General features: G+C 43.3%; 1 protein-coding gene across 4 annotated transcripts in view; it reads left to right on the forward strand.

Annotated features, from left to right (window-relative positions):
- Window positions 1-852: 852 nt before the first annotated feature.
- The window catches only part of zcchc7 (zinc finger CCHC-type containing 7), a 210558-nt gene continuing 193389 nt past the window's right edge, over window positions 853-18021 (forward strand). The window contains exons 1-2 of one of the 4 annotated variants that reach the window (XM_033017878.1): window positions 853-932; window positions 5604-6275. In XM_033017878.1, coding sequence (XP_032873769.1) covers window positions 5624-6275 — 652 coding nt within the window. In that variant the 5' untranslated portion in view covers window positions 853-932; window positions 5604-5623. Of the gene's footprint in view, window positions 1122-1156; window positions 1269-5603; window positions 6276-18021 lie in introns of those variants that run through there. The other 3 variants (XM_033017879.1, XM_033017877.1, XM_033017880.1) reach the window with 3 other exon arrangements.

Consider the following 18021-nt stretch of genomic DNA (forward strand, 5'->3'; position numbering starts at 1 on the left):
GTTTAACAAAAACATCCTCCCACAGCGGAATCAACGTTTCCCACTGTGAGGGAAGTCAATAAAGTTCAGTCATCTTCCTCATTGTTCACCCGTGGTCGGGGACTTTGAGCCCTCCGCAGTGGCCACTACGGCGGCCCAATGTTCAGGCCCTCTCGTCGGGATGATAGAACTCCGACATTTGAACGGAAGAACACACTCAGTAGCTTGGAGGATTTAGAAGGAAGAGAGGGGATCTTATTGAAACATATAAGGTAATTAAGGGTTTGGACACGCCAGAGGCAGGAAACATGTTCCCGATGTTTGGGGAGTCCAGCAAAAGGGGCCACAGTTTAAGAATATGGGGTAAGCCATTTAGAACGGAGACGAGGAAAAACTTTTCCACAGAGAGTGGTGAGTCTGTGGAATTCTCTGCTTCAGAGGGCGGTGGAGGCCGGTTCTCTGGATGTTTTTAAGAGTTAGATAGAGTTATTAAAGATAGCGGAGTCAGGGGATATGGGGAGAAGGCAGGAACGGGGTACTGATTTGGGATGATCAGCCATGATCACGTTGAATGGCGGTGCTGGCTTGAAGGGCCGAATGGCCTACTCCTGCACCTATTGAATTTAGGATGGAATATTTCAGCTTGCCTGTACACGATGGGCAGAAAGGCCAGTTTCCGTACTGAATTAGTTTATATTTTAAATTAGGTACACACATTTTATTGTACTATGATTAAACTGCGCGTAATTTAATTGCTGAAACTGCAGCCTCGCTGCATTGCGTACTTGATTTGTAAAAAAATATCACCAAGGGAAATGTCATGGTCGGCCAGCTGGTTCGGAGGTTGCTTTTGCCGGCACAAACGTCGGGGAAGATGGTTTGGTCGGCCAGCTGAGACGGCAGAGTGAAAGAGGGGCAGAACTGCTGAGCGGCTTTGTTCCTGATGTAAACAGGTTCGGGTCTGTCTGTCTGCGGAATAAACATTCTTTAAACGGCCGTTCAAATGTGTGGAACGTTTTCCGCGCGGCATCGACGCGTGAAAAGCCTGCGGAAGTAGGGCCGGTGTCACAGCTGCGGGGCCACAGGAGGAGCCGATACCGACGCCGCTGTCCGGGGCCTAACTGTCGCCCCGCGCGCAATCGGTAACAGCACATGTTGGCCGAGCACGAGCACGTGGCCGCGCGCGCGACCCCGCCATCCCCAGCGAGCGAGCGGGAGCGCGCGGAGACCCTGGGACCGGGAAAACCCCATGGTGGTCACATGTCACTAAGTTGTAACTACGATTTACTGTAATTGTGTTGGAAGAAACTGCAGATGCTGGTTTACACTGAAGATAGACAAAAAAAGCTGGAGTAATTCAGCGGGTCAGGTAGTATCTCTGGACAGAAGGAATGGATGACATTTCTGAAAGAATGGTCTCCACCCAAAACGTCTCCAGAGATGCTGCCTGAGCCATCGAGTTACTACAACTTTTCATGTGTATGCGCAGAAGACCATATTTAATTAAAATCAACCTGCTGGAGGAACTCAGTGGGTCGAGCAGCATCTGTGGGGGTGGGGGGTCGACACCCTGCATTAGGACTGAGAGGGAAGATAACAGCATCTTTCAATCTCTCATCAATGTAAAAATAAATATTATAACTTTCTATACTTTTTTACCAAAGTAGATAGCCACGCATTCTTCCGTGTTGAAGTCCATCTAGTCCTTACCTTTCATAGCATCAGTCGTTGCATACAACACATAAAGGGCCTGTCCCCCTTGGCGATTTTTTTCGGCGACTGCTGGCGTCATATTAGTGTCTCCAAAAGATTTTGAACATTTCAAAATCCAGCAGTGACAAAAAAAATGTTGCGACACTTGAAAAAACACCGTTCGTCAATACGTCATCACGCTGCAAATTTTTCGGTGACCTGATACTTCAGTCATTGATGCCGGCAGTCGCCAAAAAAATCGCCAAGTGGGACAGGCCCTTAATCTGACATTTTCGCCACCTCCAACGGGATCCCACCATTAGTCACATCTTCCCATCTCCACCCCTTTCCATCTTCCACAGAGACCATTCCCTCTGCAACTCCCTGGTTAACTCATCCCTTCCCACCTAAACCACCCCCTCCCCAGGTACATTCGCCTGAAACTGCAGGAGATGCAACACTTGTCTGTAAACCTCCTCCCTCAACTCTGACCAGGGACCCCAATAGTCCTTTCAGGGTAGGCAGAGGTTCACTTGCACCTCCTCCAACTTCATCTACTGTATCCGTTGTTCAAAGTGTGGACTCTTGTGCATTGGCGAGACGAAACATAGACTGGGCGATCGATTCGCTGAACACCTTCGCTCAGTCTGCCTGGACCTACCTGATCACCCGGTTGCCAAACCTTAATTTCCCTACCCATTCCCACACTGACATTGCTGTTCTAGGCCTCCTCCATTGTCAGTGAGGCCAAATGCAAATTGGAGGAACAGCATCTAATATTTCACATGGGCAGCTTACAACCCAGGTATGAATATTGATTTCTCTAACTTCAAGTAACCCCTGCATTCCCTCTCTCTATCCCTCCCCCACCCAAGTCATACTAGCTTCAAAGTAATTTTGTTGAGTCTCATTGACTGTACTCGTTCTCACCTAACAAACAACTATCAACCGCCTGTTTCCTTTATCATTACTTTTTTGCATATCTTTCATTCATTTATTCTATATCCCTTGTTTCCCTTTGCCCTGACTCTCAGTTTGAAGAAGGGTCTTGACCCGAAAAATCACCTATTCCTTTTCTCTAGAGATGTTGCCTGACCCGCTGAGTTACTCCAGCTTTTTGTGTCCATCTGCCAAGTTTTGCTTACTTGCCGAACCTGTGCTAACATAAAGTTCATGCAGTTAGAAACCCCATATGTGCAGAGCCTTTCCTCCAGTATGAAAGTTGATGGGCCACAGATTTTGTGTGAGCCAAGTGTGCAGGTTGTAGTTTTAGCTTCTATAGGGGGGTTGCTCGTAAGGTCACTGGGTCATAGGGCTTGACGCACGGAGCCGCTCAATCCATCTGGAGGACATCCGTAACTTCGGGTATATGTTATTAATGCAAGAAACGCGTACTTTTCCTACCTATTAAAAACCGCCAACATTTCGAATTTTTGCGCAGTAAAAAATTGTGGAAGTCGGAGTAAGTGTGAGAGACATGTACCCAACTTCAGAATTCCAAAAGTGAAGCGGAATGAAAGTAAAGAGAAGCGAGAGCTGAAGGGACAACAACAGCTAAAGTGCTTGGCGAACATTGGCCGTGCAGATATTAGAATTGAAAATATTGGGAATTATCGCGTTTGCTCACTGCATTTCATCAACAGTAAGGCATTATTTGTGTTTTTTCTTGATTCCTTTGGTATCTAAAAAGTCTCAGAAGTGATAAATCTGGCTGTAAATTTTTCTTCAGATGCATTTTCATTTTGTATGTAAAATCCCACGAGAACCATGGGCGATTTAAAAAATTTACAGCCAGATTTATTACTTCTGAAACTTTTTAGATGCCAAAGGAATCAAGAAAAAACACAAATAATGCCTTTGTTGATGAAATGCAGTGAGCAAACGGCCAATGTTCGCTAAGCACTCTGGCTGTTGTTGTCCCTTCAGCTCTCGCTTCTATCTACCATCATTTCTCCTCACTTTTGGAATTCTGAAGTAGGCTAAATGTCTCACATGCTTATCCCGATTTCCATAATTATTTACAGCGCAAAAATTTTGGCGGGTTTTAACGGGCCCGCTACGCTGGAAACAATGGTAAGCTCTTACCTGCAGTTTATCGCGTGTACTCCACTTGGCGTAGCGTAGCAACAGTACGGGTCATGGGTCATGACCCGACTGCCGTGAAACCTCCCTATAATTATATGATTTTTGTGTTTGTTGACTGTATGGTTTGTACAAGCGGTACGAGTGTTAGCAAGTGCACCCTGTCCTTTGTAAAGAAGAGTTTGTTGTTCTGGATTCTTGGAGAGTCAATGGTAATTGGAGCTCTTGCGCGAGGAAGAGTGGATCTTTGGCCTATGATTTGGGTTTTATCTACACGTGGCTTTGGAAGTCTGGATAGGGGCTTTGGGGAGAACTTGACATCAATGATGCAACTTGTCAATTGAATTGGGCAGGAGTGTTCCAGGTGCTTTTAAAATAAAATGTGTTCCTGTTATCCAGATGGTCAGCGAGGAGACAGTGAGATGTCTTCTGCTGTTGACCTGTTGTGGCCAATTGAAGCCGATACAGGTTATTTAAGTTTATTATTGTCATGTGTACTGAAATACAGTTTAAAAAAAACCTGTTCTGTGTTCTATCCAGTCATATCATCATACTATGCCCAAGTACAATCATAAACAAGTAAAAGAGTGAAATAATTGTAATTAGATCCTCTTTTGGGACAGTATGCGAGGAGTCGCCATGTTCTGTTACCATCTTGCAACTTTTCAAGTATGAGGCCACGGAAAAGTCTGATCTTGGCATAAGGAGATATGATTTATTTACTCACTTTAAGGCCCGGTGTCCTGGCGGCATTGGATCAATTATGTTGAGGTCGACTGGGCCCTGTACAATGCCTTTGCTTCCTTCCATTACTGTTCCTGCTGCAGGCTTTTTCCGACTGCTCACTCATCAGGCTGCTGTAGAACCCCAAGCTGCCGCTTCCACCAACAAAGTAACCACCACAACTTTACAATGCCTCCTCTAGTCGTCTCTCCGCTGTGTGGTGAGGTTGCCATGTCCCGTTTCCTGAACTGACCGCAGAACTTTAGAGCAGTTTCCAAGGATTCGGAAGGTGATCTTGCAGACAGTTCATGGCCACCAACTTTCCCCTGCACCTTCCATCCTGCCATCTTGAGATTTCTGAGACAGGAGTTGATTTGCATCATAACCATAATCTCACAGCACTCCATAACGGTGGATGCAAGTGCAACAGGATGGTAGTCATTGAGGCAGATCACCATGTTGAGGTAGTCATTGAGGCAGACCACTGCAGATGCTGCTTTACACTGAAAATAGACACAAAATGCAGTAGTAACTCAGAGGAACAGGCAGCATCTGGAGAAGAGGAATGGGTGACGTTTCGGGACGAGACCCTTCTTCAGACTTGAGGTCTTCAGTCTGAAGAATGGCCTCGACCCGAAATGTCACCCATTCCTTCTCTCGAGAGATGCTGCCTGTCCCGTGAGTTACTTCTTGTGCTCCATCCTGTATTGTTTGAGATCAGGCCTATGATGGTGTTGGCATTTACAAACTTGAACATGGTGTAGGGCAGAAATTGGCCTCACAGTCATGAGTGTACAGGAAGTGTATTAAGGGGCTGAGAATGCTGCCTTGCAGGGCGCTGGTCACCCCTCCCTCTCACCTCTTTATGTTGGTTATCTTCCCTCTGCCATTTCAGTTCTGCTGCAGAAAATTACTTAAGTGTTGGAGGTTTTGAGTTCAATACTTATTTTTCTTCTCTCTGTTAAACATTAAAAAATTAACAGTTTTTTTCAAGATGCATTGCTCAATTATTAGGGTCTTGAATATTTTGAAATGTTGCCTCCTAAACGAGGAAGTCACTGGAAAATGTACAATGATGAACAATGATATGTTTTAAACCAGTAATATTTTCCCTCCATTTTACACAGGATAATTTACTTTTTCCACAATGTTGGGTTATGATGACTTGGAGGCCTATGAAGATGAGCTGTATCACGAGGAATCTTCTAGTGAGGCAGAAATTGATAGTGAAGTGGAGTTCCAGTTATACAGTCAAGTACATTATGCAAACAATATTAATGAAGCGAAGATGGATGGAAAGAGGGACACAGTTGCTATAAATCCCCATATCACTTCAGTTGAAGATAAAGCAAAGCATTCAAGAAAAAGCAAAGAGCAAATTATTTTGACTGATAGTGATGTTGTAGTCATTTCAGATAGCCCCGATGTCATAGTTTTGTCAGACTCTGAATGCGATGATAGTGTTTATACACACAAGGATGCTAAACCCTCAGAATGTTACCTTAAGCAAAACAAAGAACAGTCCATGGGTGAACGTGCACCTGGATCAGACCGCTGTTCAAATCATTCAACATCAAGCATGAATAGATTGGCTGAAATGCAGACATTAAACCAAAGGATGGGCAGAATATGTCAACAGATCCAAGAGGGAACAACGATGGAAGAGAGTGGAAGTTCTGGAACAGAAAGTGATGATGCGATAGAGAATTGGATGGTTCTGGGAAATGATAAGGAAGAAAAAGATGATGACAACATTCAGATCAATATTGTAGATTGTGAAGCACCGAGGAACAAAGGAGGTATGAATTTTTACAATTATCAAAATGCACAGTTGAATGTAATCATAACAAGTATTTCTGCTTTGTGAAATAATTATATTTTTCTTCCCAAAGTGAAAAGACAATAAAAGGTGAACCTTGTTGCCCATTAAGCTAATCCACGCAATGCTTCTGACCAGTTATACAGACAAATCTGCAAACTAACTGCTGAAATTGCCAAAGGAAGATTTTTGCACTGGTGGAATTCCAAACCAGGCATTGATTCTTATAATGAGAAACTAAACGTAATGATGAGTCCATTTGTAAGTTTGACATTTCAGATTAGATGAAGTTCAGTAACCGCATGAAATATAAAGGCTAAAAAAAATGCAATGAACAAGAGGATTAGTTGAGGTTATTAACGTGTTAATTGGGGTAATCAGTGGAGTGCATTCAGATATATTATAAAAGTCCATTTTTAGATGCCATTCTACAAGCGCCTTGAGTATTAGAAAGGCGCTATATAAATCCCATCCATTAGTATTATTATTATTATTCTAGACGCAACCGCACACAAACAAACAATATATTTGACGGTACACAAAAATGCTGGAGAAACAACAGCGGGTGCAGCAGCATCTATGGAGCAAAGGAAATAGGCGACGTTTCGGGCCGAAACCCTTCTTCAGACTGATGGGGGGTGGGGGGGAGAAGGAAGGAAAAAGGGAGGAGGAGGAGCCCGAGGGTGGGGGGATGGGAGGAGACAGCTCGAGGGTTAAGGAAGGGGAGGAGACAGCAAGGGCTAGCAATACTGGGAGAATTCAACGTTCATGCCATCCGGACGCAAGCAACCCAGGCGGAATATGAGGTGCTGTTCCTCCAATTTCCGGTGTTGCTCACTCTGGCAATGGAGGAGACCCAGGACAGAGAGGTCGGATTGGGAATGGGAGGGGGAGTTGAGGTGCTGTATTGAATATATTTGTCACCTGGATATAGATAGTGTACTGACTCTACTCACCTACACCGTGGTTCAATAACACCGTTCTCACTAAAACACTAGGGACGGTGCCTTTTTCTAGGACTTGCCTATACAACACTAAACCAAAATAATGCAAAACCTAAAAGCAGAAATCTTAAAAACAGAAAAACAGTAGTTCTAAGCTTAACCAAGCTGCTGTACATTCTTTCATCAACTAATAGACCAGATTGGTTACAAAAAATGTATTTGCCGGGGGATGGGGCAGTTGGAAAGAAAGAGAAGATATCAAGGGCAGCAGGAACTAAAACATACTTATTTAATTCTAGTGTCAGCACCTAACTAAGATGATCTTTCCTTCACCCTCTATTCTCTCATTGAACTTTTTTTTGTTGGTAGCCAGTATTTGTTTTGAACAGGATCCTGTGAACATCTTTCCTTCCAAGTGTCATAGGTCTTTTGTAAAACAATAATTCTACATAGAATGAAGCGCATAACGTGAAGAATATGTCTGACTGGATAACTTAAAACTTCTCATCTATGAGTTAGTTTGCTTGCTAAGTGGGTTCTGATTATTCACTGGCTTTGCTTGATTTTCAAAGTGGAAAAGCTCGGGAAACCTTAAACTTGAGAACATTGGAAAAGGAGTTTTGCAATTGGACAGACAACTGGGCTGTTTCTGGATTTGGTGGTACTGAGGACTGAATGCTTGGTAGAACTTTGGAAGGAGTTCTGTTATGAGGGGCAACTGAAGATGGGGATGTCTCTATGCGAGAGAAGATGGAACATTTCAGTTAGAGCAAATACAGACTGAGCCTGGGTTAGGCACATCTGATTTATGAGCACTGCTCATACAAATGAGCTGCCATAATATTATTAAATTCAAAATCTCACCTATGTACCTACAGAACGTATCCTCGCTTTTTAAGTAATTGTTCTTTCTTATCAATCTTATTTGTTTTTGATGTAATTCATTGCAGTAACAGAGATATAGTTACCATATTGAATGGTATTTCTGCATGGACTTATGAACAATATCGACATATGACATATATAAAAATGGAGCTTGTTTGTTACCAGGGCACAGTCTGTACATTTGAGCAGCACAGTGGCCCAATTAAGTGGTTGGATTAATAAAAGTGTAATTGGTTGCTGTTATAGCAGTCTGAAGGAAAGTGGTGGAAATAACACGTGCAGAAATAGAAATAGACAGGTGTGTCATAGAAATTAATCTTCATGAAAAGTATACCTCTTCAAGAAAATATTGTCTTGGTGTTCTATTAGTGTAACATCAATTTTATGTAACGGTATTTCATAGAGATGTTTAATTGTGTTATCGGAATTTAAAATAGCAACAAAACTTAACATAGAACAAAGAAGAATAAAACACAGGAATGGGTCCTTCAGACTGCAATGTCTGCAATGAACATGATGCCAAGACCAACTCTTATTTGCCTGCAACATAATCTATATCCCTCCATTCCCCACATATCCATCTGCGTATCCAAAAGTATCTTAAATGCCGCTATGGTATCTCCCTCCACCACCACAGGCTGTGCTTTCCAGGGACCCACTGTGTGGGGAAATAAAAAAACTTGCCCTGTACATCTCCTTTAAAGTTTGGCTCTATCACTTTGCAGCTATGCCATCTAGTATTAAATATTCCATCCTTGAACAAAGTATTTCACTGTCGACCCTATCTATGCCTCGTGATTTCTTATACTACCATCAGGTTTCATGACCTCCATCGTTCCAGAGAAAACAGTCCAAATCTGCAACTTCTCCCTGTATTTAAAACGCTCTATTCCAGGGATTGTCCTGAGATGGAGAAGTAGGTTGTGACGAGGTCCTTGAAGAACATTGAAGTGGACAAGTCCCAAAGGCCTGATGGGATCTGTCCCAGGTTATTGAGGGAGGCAAGAAAGAAAATTGCAGAGGGTGGGGGGAGGGGCCTGCACGAGGATCTTTGTTTCTTCTCTTGCCACAGCTGAGATTGGGGGCTACGGATGGCACATCAGTGTTCTCCCTATCAAAGCGTGCGTAAAACGCATTGAACTCGTCAGGGAGTGATGCTTCGCTGACATTTGAGCTGCCTCCTGATTTCGCATTCAAGCCCTGCCTCAGTTGCCGAACATCCATCTCATCCTCCAGCTTGGAGCAGAAGTCCCTTTTGGCCTTTTTGATGGCCTTACCAAGGTCGTATCTGGACTTCTTGTCGACCTCTGTATCTCCAGACCTGAATGCCCGGGATCTGGTCTTCAGAAGAATGCGGATCTCATGGTTCATCCAAGGCTTCTGGTTAGGAAACACTCGGAAGATTTTTGTTGGGATGCAGTCCACCACACACATTTCTTTATGAAGTCTGTAACGACTGTGGCGTGTTCATTCAGGTCTGTTGCCGAGTCCCTGAACATTGCCCAGTCTACAGACTCCAAACAGTCCTGGAGTTGTTCCTCTGCCCCCCCCCCCCACCCACCCCCGACCAGCTCTGTACAGTCCTCACCTCTGGGGGTGCGCTCTTGACTTGCTGCCTGGAAGAAGAAGCACAGCAGTATGGTCGGATTTACCGAAGTGAGGGCAAGGGATAGAGCGATAGGCACCATTTGATGGTCGTGTAGCAGTGGTCGAGGGTGTTTGGTCCTCTGGTGCTGCAGGAGACATGTTGATGGAAGTTAAGGAGCGATTTCTTCGGGTTGGCTTTGTTGAAGTCCCCGGCTATGGTGGTAAATGCCTCGGGGTAAGCCGTCTGATGCTTGTTGACCACAGTGTGCAGCTCCCCCAGTGCCAGATGGACATCAGCCTGGGGTTGGATGTAGACCGTGGTCAGGATGATGGAGGTGAATTCCCTCGGTAGGTAGAAGGACGACACTTCACCGCCAGATGTTCCAGATGTGGAGAGCAGGAGTTGGATAGGACTGCCATGACTGAGCACCACGCAGAGTTGACCATGAGGCAGACGCCCCCTCCTCTCCCTTTCCCAGATGCCAGTGTACGGTCCATGCGATGGATGAAGATGTCTTCAGGCTGGACTGCTGAGTCTGGGGAGCTGGGGGTGAGCCATGTCTCTGTGAAACAGAACACAGAGCATTCCCTCAGTTCCCTTTGGTGAAGCAGCCTTGCCCTTAAGTCCTCCACTTTATTTTCAAGTAATTGTACATTGGCCAGTAAGATGGTAGGGAGAGGGGGCCGAAGTCTCCTGCGCTTCATTCTGACCTGATGTCCTGCCCGTTGGCCACGTTTCCGGACACAATGGAGGCCTCTCCGTTGTTTCCAGGTACTGTATGTACTGTACCTGCTGTTTCTGCGAGCCTGTGCTGGAAGGGGGATTCCCTTGCAGACGGCAGGTCCGTTGCGATCGGGGGTTCCCAAACAGTCGGCATCTCCAGCTCCGTTGCTCCTGGAAGGTCTTCCCGGTGTTTCCATGTACAGTACGTGTGATCCTCAGTTGGGTCGGGTGTTCTCCAGCGATCGAGGGATCGCTTACAGTCAGGGGCTCCCGCAACTGCAGGAGATTGCGACATCGCTAGTGCCTTAAAGTGCACTAGCAGCATGTCCGTTATGGCGCTGATTTCTGCCGTTTCTCTGATCCAGGTGAGTTGAGTGAAGCTATAATTAATCTCTTCTGTTGAGCTGCTGGCTAAATGTCACCATCACTGGCAGGCGCCATCTTCAGTTGCTGCCTTGCGGCGCTTTCAGCTCCATAGACCCGGATTTGATCACGACTAAGGGTGCTGTCCATACACGGTTTGTACGTTCTCCCCGGGATTGCGTGGGTTTTCTCCGAGATCTTTGGTTTCCTCCCACACTCCAACGGCGTAGGTTAATTGGCTTTCCATTTAAAAAAATGAAAGTTGTGCCTAGTGTGTGTAGGATAGTGTTAATGTGCGGAAATCGCTGGTCAGCATGGACTAGGTGGGCCCTAGGGCATATTTACGCACTGTATCTCTAAAAACTAAAATGAAACTGCACATGATATCTCAATGCTGCCTACCCAAAGCTCCATAAAGCTGCATCATGACTTCTTGACTCTAGTATTCAATGCCCCGACCAATGAAAGCAAGAATACCATATGCCTTCTTTGCCGATATCTCCCGGGTACTTGTTTTGCCACTTTCAGGGAGTTATGGAGTTGGTCCCTAAAGCCCCTGCCCCACTTAGGAGACCAAAACAGCAACCTCTGGTGACCTTGCCCGCCACCCAAGGTTTCCATGAGGTCACCATAGGTTTTGGTCACTCTCCCTAATGGTCGAAAGTGGTTTCCGCGTGGTCGAGGCTTCATCTAGGTTGCTGCAATTTTTTCATCATGATTAAAACTGGCCTCGACTAAAAATAGGTTGCCGTTTTAAAAATCAATAATATTTTTGTTGCAGGTCTAGTCGAAGCCGGTTTTCTTCATAGTCGACGAAGGTTTTCAACATATGCGTGGGAGGTGGTAGGACGTTGCAGGTCACCTTGACCTTGATTTTTTTTTGGATGACGGGCAAGGTCACCAGAGGTTGCTGTTTAGGTCTCCTAAGTGGGACAGGGGCTTAAGATCCTCTATATATCAAAGCTGTTAAGGATAATGACATTCATTATATATTTTCCCCTTTCATTTGACCTCCCGAATGCAGCACCTCACACTTGTTCAAATTAAACTCTATCTGCCATTTCTGTGCCCGTTCCTGTAGCTGATCTATATCCCACCATATACTTTAATAGCCTTGCTCACTGTACCTGATCCCAGCAATCTTGGTATCATCTGCAAGCTTGCTAGCCAACCCATTTACATTTATGTTCAAGTCATTTGTATGTATGAAAACAACAGAGGTTGCAGCATAAATCCTGCAGAATTCCACTAGTCATACATGCCTGACATTATCCTTCCAACACAACCTTCTGCCTCTTTGTCTTCTATCAGTAAGCCAGTTATGAATTTATATGACAAAGTCACTGTTAATCCCATCCATCTTAATCTTCTGGAACTGCCAACCATGGAGGAATCAATCAAATGCCAAATCTAACATCCACTGCATACCCTCATCAATCACATTTGTCACCTTCTCAAAACGTAATCAAATTAGTAAAACAGCTGATCAATATCCCATTGGATGCTTTGGTAGCCTTCTTCACAGTCCACAACCGGCGTGTATAAAGTCATGCTGATTATCCATATTTCACCAATTCCTCTTCCAAACAGTAAATCCTATCCAGAAGAATCCTCTCCAACAGTTTACCTACTACTTTCATGAGGCTCTTCGGAATATAATTCCCCAGATTCTCTCTACTTCCCTCCTTAAAGAAAGGAAGAACATTAGCTACTCTCCAGTTCTACGGGATCTCATCTGTGGCTAGCGAAGATGCAAAGATATTCATCAAGGCTCCTGTAAACCCCTTTCTTGCCTCTCTCTATAACATGGCATCAATCCCATCAGGCCCAGGCAATTTAACCACCTTGCTACTTTTCAAGAGTTTGCAGCACTTGGACTTTTCAAGAGCCCCAATACCACCTCCTTCTTAATCTCAACTTCCCTTGCATATTAGAGTGTCACTGTTTTCCATGTCCTTTTCCTTGGTGAATACAGGTGCAAAGTACTTGTTTAAAACATCCCTGACTTCAAGCACTAATTCCCTCTCTTATCCTTGAGCAGTCCAACCTTTTCCCTTGTTGCCCTCTTGTTTTTAATGTAGGAATAAAATGCCTTGGGATTTTCTTTAATCCAACTCGCCAAAGCATGAGTTCTTTCCTCTGCTTTGTATTCCCCAAAGGTTCTGTCTTATTTAATATTATTAAACCTTGCATATGCTGCCTTTTTCTTTTTGACTAAATTTACAACCTCTTTGTGCATCCAAGTCTCCTCACCTGTCACCATCATTATCTCTCCTCCTTGCTGGAACATGCCCTGGAATGTTGAGCTGCCAGCTGTGACCTCTCGCAACCACGTTTTCGAAATGGCCACGACGTCATAGTTCTAAGCACTGATTCAGGCTCTAAGTTCTATAAACTTGGAAACTTTTCTTTGTTTTTGTTTGTTACATGCTGCTAATTGCCGATAATAGTGTTCTCTGTTTTGAAATAATATTTCAGAAAGCATTGAGAAAGATGATAGCCTGGAGCTAAAATGATGACTGGCACAAATAACCATACACAAATGGAAACAAAATGGGCTTCTAATTGCTGCATTGCATTGCATCCTTTCAGTAATATTCTCCTTGGTCGCCTTTTTTCGCCTTGCATCACAGTGAGGAATGTGGAGGAGTCACTGTGGTGGATGTTTATGTTAAAATGTATTTTGTGTGTTCTGTTGCTTTTTATTAGTATGACTGTATGGCAAATCAAATTCCTCTTATGTTGTAAAACATACTTGGCTGATAAAGTAAGTATGAGTTCTGCCACCTCGCCATCTCGGCTTTTGAAAGCCGTTTTCAAGACTTGTTTTCTCTCTTTCCCAGTTTTGATGAAGGGTCCTAGATCTGAAATAGACACAAAAAGCTAGAGTAAAGGGCCTGTCCTACCAGCATGCGATTGCATGCGTCTAGCGCGACCAAACGGAAGCAGAGTACGCGGTACGTAAGCGCAAAGTTCGCGCGTTACGTAATTTACGTCATACTCACCAATCAGCTGGGCAGGAGGTGGGCCGACTGAATTTAGACGTCGCACGGCGTCGGGCGGTGACGTCATCGCGCAATGGCACGCCGGGCGGTGACGTCATCGCGCAACGCCACGCGCTAGGCGTACGCCGTCAAGACGCTGCGTACAACGTCAAGACGCTGCGTACGCCGTCAATGCGCCTGCGGGCCGACAGGCCGTTGGCGTGCAGAATTTTTGGACAGTGCAAGATTGTCGGGACCAGCCCCGCACAACTCCATACGCCTCCGCGGTTCGAAGTGGGACCGGCCCCGCAAGGCCGTACGCCACAAGCGACCACGCTTGGTCGCGCTAGACGCATGCAATCGCATGCTGGTGGGACAGGCCCTTAACTCAGCGGGACAGGCAGCATCTCTGGAGAGAAGGAATGGGTGACGTTTCGTGCTAGATCTGAAATGTTAGCTGCATAACTTTCCACAGCTGCCGCCTGCCTCACTGAGTGTTTCCAGCATGTTTTAGTTTTATAATAAGCAGAATGGTTACATTCTGAGCTGCATAGTTTCATTTTATGATTCAACGGTTGATAAAAATGATGGTTTATCCATTAGCTTGTGATTTTTAGCAAAAAGATCCAGTTTCTTTCAGATTTTAATTATCAAGAAAGTTTAAAATAAATTAATATCAATTATTATTCATAAAACCAAGGAACTGCAAATGCTGGTTTACAAATGTAGTGGGGTGATTACAAAACAATAAATAAAGACACAAAGTGCTGGAGTAACTCAGCAGGTCAGGCGACATCTCTGGAGAACATAGTTAAATGACATTTCAGGTCGGAACCCTGACCCATTGAGTTATTCCAGAACGTTGTGCCTTTTTAACGTTTTTTTCTTTCCTATTTACCTCTCTTGAAGCAAAATGATTTCTTTGCTTGATTGCATGTTGCATCCTTGTGAATTTTCAGGTGATTGGATAAGGAAATCCGTTGGTTTCTGTATTTAATACAGTCCCTTAACGAGGGGTCCTCTTTGTTTTAAAGGGTCCATGATTCAAAGTTTACACACAAACGCCGAGAAAAAGTGTGTATACCACGCGCTATAAATATTTATTAAATTACCACTCAGCCTGATTGTAGTAGGGGAGGGAATGCTGCAAGCGAGGTTGCCTTAAAAATATCCATTGACTTAGCCTCCACAGCTGCTTGTGGCAATGAATATCACAGATTCATCTCCATATGACTAAAGAAATTCCTCCTCATCTCCTTTTTTAAAGGTATGTAATTTTATTCTGCAGTTATGGCCTCTGGTGATAGGCACTCCCACTAGTGGAAACATCCTCTCCACATTCACTCTATCCTTGCCTTTCACTATTCGGTACCCACAACAGGTCCCTCCTCATCCTTTTAAACTCCATCGAGTACAGGCCCAGTGCCATTAAAAGCTCATCATATGTTTACCCAATAATTTGTTGCATCATTCCTCTGGACCCTCTCCAACGCCAGCACATCCTTCCTCACATTTGGGGTCCAAAACTGCTCACAATACTCCAGATGCGGTCTGACCAATGCCTTATAAAGCCTCAGCATTACTTCCCTGTTTTTATATTCTCGTCTTCTCGAAATAAATGCTACCTTGCATTTGCCTTCTGTTCTACAGAATGATCTAACTTTACTTTGTGTTGTCCATGAGGCAAATATCTTGCTATCCATAGTTGCTAAATGTTTGAGCAACAATAATTCTGATTTGTGTTGCTTTATTTTAAATTATAGTTAACATTAGATTTTGTGGATAGAGGATGGATAGCTTCTTCTTCTTGCGTATGGCGTGCACAGCCTAAAGTTGTAGGACAACTTGTTCTATTTGATCTTATTTGATTGTGAAAGCCAGGTTGCATTCGTCGAACAGGGCTGACCACGTGAAGGTTGCAATCTTCCACCACGATTCCTGCTCACGATTCTGGATGGCCCTTCAGAAGTAACATGTGACTTTCCTAATGCATTCTACCTAGCCTGCAAGGTGTTTTAAATTATTTGGTGAATGGTTTGACTGAGCAGTTAGGTAATTTGGATAGCTGCGCACTAAGCACTTTATTGGGCTAGATACCATTCCATTTACCACATTACCCATTTCTTCATCTGGTTTTAGTACTGACTTAGTTCTTCTGCATTAGAAAATAATAACACAATTACATTTTGCTACTGTTATTACAATCGCTAGAAGGTGCATAGAAAATAGATTCCTTGTTTAGTGCAAAGCAAGGAAAGTTTGAGAATAAGTTTCATTCATTGAAACTAGAAGATTTGCATTGTTATTTGAAATGTTTTTATTTTAGAAATACAGCGTGGAAACCAGCCCTTCGGCTCACAAGTCCATTCCGACAAGTGATCACCCATCTACTAATTCTATCCTACACACTAGGGACAATTACCAGAAGCCAATTAACCGACAAACTTGCATGCCTTTGGAATGTGGGAAGAAACCGGAGCTCCAAGAGAAAACCCACGCAGTTACAGGGAGAACTGTGCCGCCGACTGTGTCTAAACAATGTGGACATTTTTCTTGAAATAAATAGTAATCTATTAAATTCCACCCAGATATTTCAGTTAAAAAAAAAACAATTGTCACCTTATTGATCTACTAATGATGAATAGCAATATAATGGACGTTGGCATCAACAGTTCTGTTAAGCAACACCTCTCATTAATACTACTTAGATTATTGCTGAATTTTGTTCTGTGAGCTGGTTCAGTTTGGGTTTTTTCAGGATTATTTGACATCAGTAAAATCTAAGAGCAAAGTTCCAGAGCTGATGTGATAATGATGGTTGTTGATATAATGACAGGATTATACCATGTAATTATACCATGTACCATATTATGAAGCCTGATAAGATGCTGGAAATCAAAAGGAAAATACCTAACTGAGGGTAGCATTGGCAGATGGTGTGTTTGGGTGAAAAGCGATGGCGATTAGCTCCAGGCAATATATTTGTGGTGGTGAGTTGTAAGAGAGAATTTTGAGTGAGAATCCTATAAAACGACACCCAAATTGGGTGTGCAGGTTTCCAGCACCAGAATCTATGGATTAGGATTTGTGTGGGAAGATTGATTTTAAGTAGCACTGAAGTCGCACATTGTAATTTCATGAGCCACACTACAGAAGTGATTCTTGTGGGATTTAATGCCATTGAGCATGCTCTCCATGCCTTAGCACTTCAAATATTCAGAGGAACCAATAGGAAAATCTCAGAGTTCATGAAGTGTTTAATGTCGCCAATTTTCTTCAGCCTAGATCTTACAGTACAATAATGGTGCAATAACTTATACATATTAGAAAAAATAAGAAACAAATGTCTGTTTCAAGAAGCTACCATAGCGCATTCTTTTGTTTTTTGTACAAAAATCCAAAAATTCTGGTATGGAATATTTGATATTTTTTCAAAATTAATTAAAATAAAACTGGTATCAAAACCAGAATGGATCATTTTTGGAATATCGGAAGGTATCCCTGAATTAAACGTGTATCAGAAGAATTTATTCAATTACGGGCTAATAATGGGAAAAAAGCTCATACTTAAATTCTGGAAAAATGCGCCCACACCAACAATAAAAATGTGGACACCAAATATGTTTGAAACATTACATCTGGAAGAGATGAGATTCCTCTTAGCAGGTAAAGCAGACCAATTCCAAAAGACGTGGTCTACGTTTATGGACCTATTACAAGCATGAGGTGCAATAGTAATTTTAAAAATAAATAAATAAATAAATGGTATCAGGGCCTGGCAATGGGAGGTAAAACAACAAAAACAGACTTGGTTGGTAGTCCCCTTTCTGCGGAGTTTAATGTTATAATAGAGCGATTGTCCCTACTTTCTTTTTCTTTCTTTTCTAGGGTCTACTTTCTTACTTTACTTCCTTCTCTAACTTCTTTTCTAAGGGGCTTTCTTTTCCCAACACTCTCTTGCACTTCACGACTCTTGCGCACTTTCTTTACTTTCCTTACTTCTATCTTTTTCTTAAAGCTCAAAAAAATGAAGCGGTACAAAAAATGTATTAAGATATATGTGTTGTGTATTATTGTAATTTACCGTACTTCTAATAAAAATAATTTAAAACTTTTTTTTTTTTTTTTTTAAATAAACTTTTTACGATTGCGAGTGACAGTTTTAGAACAAGATGATCAGCGAGTGGGTGTCAGAGCTATTGACCATACTTCCTCCCACGCTACTTCTTGGAAGGATCC

This window comes from Amblyraja radiata, chromosome 3 (genome assembly GCF_010909765.2).
Source record: "Amblyraja radiata isolate CabotCenter1 chromosome 3, sAmbRad1.1.pri, whole genome shotgun sequence".
Lineage (NCBI taxonomy): Eukaryota > Metazoa > Chordata > Chondrichthyes > Rajiformes > Rajidae > Amblyraja > Amblyraja radiata.